This window comes from Cajanus cajan, chromosome 7 (genome assembly GCF_000230855.2).
Source record: "Cajanus cajan strain Asha chromosome 7, NIPB_CcT2T_4, whole genome shotgun sequence".
Taxonomy (NCBI): domain Eukaryota; kingdom Viridiplantae; phylum Streptophyta; class Magnoliopsida; order Fabales; family Fabaceae; genus Cajanus; species Cajanus cajan.
Genome location: NC_138523.1, coordinates 33,623,879 through 33,626,131, shown reverse-complemented (window position 1 = coordinate 33,626,131; position 2,253 = coordinate 33,623,879). Strand labels below are relative to the sequence as shown.

The following is a 2,253-nucleotide window of genomic DNA, read 5'->3' as shown; positions in this document are numbered from 1 at the left end:
CATCGGGTTCCAAGGATCTAAAAGCTGACATAAAATCTATTAATTTGGTTAGCATTGATAATGTGACAGGGCCAATTCAAAATATGGATAAAACATACTATGATACTTCCTTGGTGGGCCATGACGAGATGGCAAGCATGCAACCCATGCACGTGGTAACCAATGATCATATTCCAAAGCATGCGGTTTCACATAATATAATAAAGGTACGTGATCCGTTGGCAGGGAAAAATTGCCAATCATCATTTGGAAAGTCAAACCATTATAAGGTTAATGGAGCGGGGGCCACCAAAAAGAAAGATAGGCTAATTAAAGCCAATGGGAATTCTCATAGTTCGAATATTGTCATTGGGATGAAACCAACTTCTGTCTTGGATCAACAAAAGAATACTGAGCAGGTGTTAAATGGAATTCGATCGGTGACTAATACAAAAAATTCAATTCAATTTATGAGCAACCTTATGACACATGTGGTTGGTCCTGATGAGGAAACGCAAGCGTTTGCGGCAACTATGAGCAAGCAATTTAACCCCGGCTACCAAGATAGAAGTGGTATGTCTACTGTGGATAAATGTAATGATTCACCTGGGGCTTCCAAGCCCCATCTTTCTCCTAATTCTCAATGAATTTATTGACCTGGAATTGTAGAGGTGCTGGGAGTCGGGGATTCTCTTCATTGATGAATGATTTGATTAAAGAATATAACATAGGCATGATTTGCCTCATGGAGACTCATATTAGTGGTGAAAAAGCCTTACGAGTGATAAATAGGATTTCGCTAGATAAATCCTTTCTGGTACATGCTAATGGCCAAGCAGGAGGACTCTGGTGTTTATGGGATTCACGCCAATGGCACCTTGATATTCTGGAAAATAACTCACAATTTATTCACCTAAAGATTCTCAATGGGGAAAAGCCTTGGTATTGTACTCTGGTGTATGGCAGCCCTCAACCTCAAGGTCATATTTCTCTATGGAATGACCTTAGCAGGATTGGAAATTTGATTGATGGGCCGTGGAACTGAATAGGTGATTTTAATGCTGTCCTCCGACCATATGAACGCTCAGGTGGTTCTGTTAGTGATAGCCTTAGAGGTGATACTGCATTTCGAGAGTTTGTTAATAAATGTCAATTCTTGGATATTGGATATAATGGAGCTCCTTTTACTTGGCGTAGGGGTACAGTGTTTGAAAGGTTGGATAGATCGTTAGCTTCATTTGATTGGCGTATATTATTTCCGGAGGCTTCTCTCACTCATCTTAACCCCTTAAAGTCCGATCATGCTCCAATTCTTTTACAATTTTCTTCGGGTTGTTACGTTCGCAGTGGTAGGCGACCTTTTCGTTTTGAAGCTGCATGGCTTACTCATGATTCCTTTTCAGCCTTTTTGAAAAAACAATGGAATACTCATTATAATTGGAGTCTCCGTATTGATCATACTAAGGGTGCCTTGAAGGAGTGGAATAAGGCCACCTTTGGAAATATCTTTCATGCTAAGCGCCGTCTCCTACGTCGGCTAAATGGCATTGCTCGTGAACTCCTAAAGGGTCCAAACCACTATCTAGAAAGATTACAAGCTGAGTTATGGACTAGCTTGGATCGTATCTTGGTGCGAGAAGAAATATTTTGGCTACAGAAATCTCGTTGTAAATGGCTTATGTTGGGGGATAGGAACACGAGTTTTTTTTTCATGGAACGACTATTGTACGTCGAAGAAGGAATCGTATTGAAAAGTTAATGGATGAGAATGATAATTGGGTTTCTAGACAGGAAGATTTAGAAGTTATGGTAACAAACTTCTATAAAGCTTTATTCTCTGATACGACTGTTTCGCCTCCTTTTTGCCTCTCGCATGCTTTTCCTTTGTTAGAGCAAGAAGAGTTGCAAGAGATTGGGAAACCCATTAGTGATATAGAGATACTACTTATTGTCAAACAGATGGGGGGATTAAAAGCACCAGGACCTGATGGCCTTCCAACAATCTTCTATCAATCCCAATGGGACATTGTTGGACCTACAGTTTGTCGTCTACTGCATGATATTGAAGATAATCCATCTTTAGTTGCCAATATTAATTCTACCCTGATTACTTTAGTTCCTAAGATGGAAAGTGTAACACATCTAAGACAGATGAGACCTATAGGACTATGTGTAGACCCCTAAAATTGTCCGGGTCGGAAATAAAACTCGAAGACCCTCAAAGATCGAAGGAAAGTCAGCCAGAAGGACTCCTAGAAGACCATAGGATGGCTA

General features: G+C 40.3%; 1 protein-coding gene across 1 annotated transcript; it reads left to right on the top strand.

Annotated features, from left to right (window-relative positions):
• Window positions 1-806: 806 nt before the first annotated feature.
• Window positions 807-1,738, top strand: LOC145949966 (uncharacterized). The gene is made up of 2 exons (XM_083060872.1): window positions 807-852; window positions 1,029-1,738. The coding sequence occupies exons 1-2, from the start codon at window positions 807-809 to the stop codon at window positions 1,736-1,738; spliced, it is 756 nt and encodes a 251-aa protein (XP_082916998.1).
• The last annotated feature ends 515 nt before the right edge of the window (window positions 1,739-2,253 follow it).

What these genes read in the sequence shown, in the direction of transcription:
- LOC145949966 (XM_083060872.1), top strand. Translation starts at nt 807, where the DNA reads ATGGCCAAGCAGGAGGACTCTGGTGTTTATGGGATTCACGCCAATG. An exon ending in TTATGGGATTCACGCCAATG is followed by an intron (nt 853 to 1,028) that starts GCACCTTGATAT and finishes GGAACTGAATAG; the next exon opens with GTGATTTTAATGCTGTCCTC.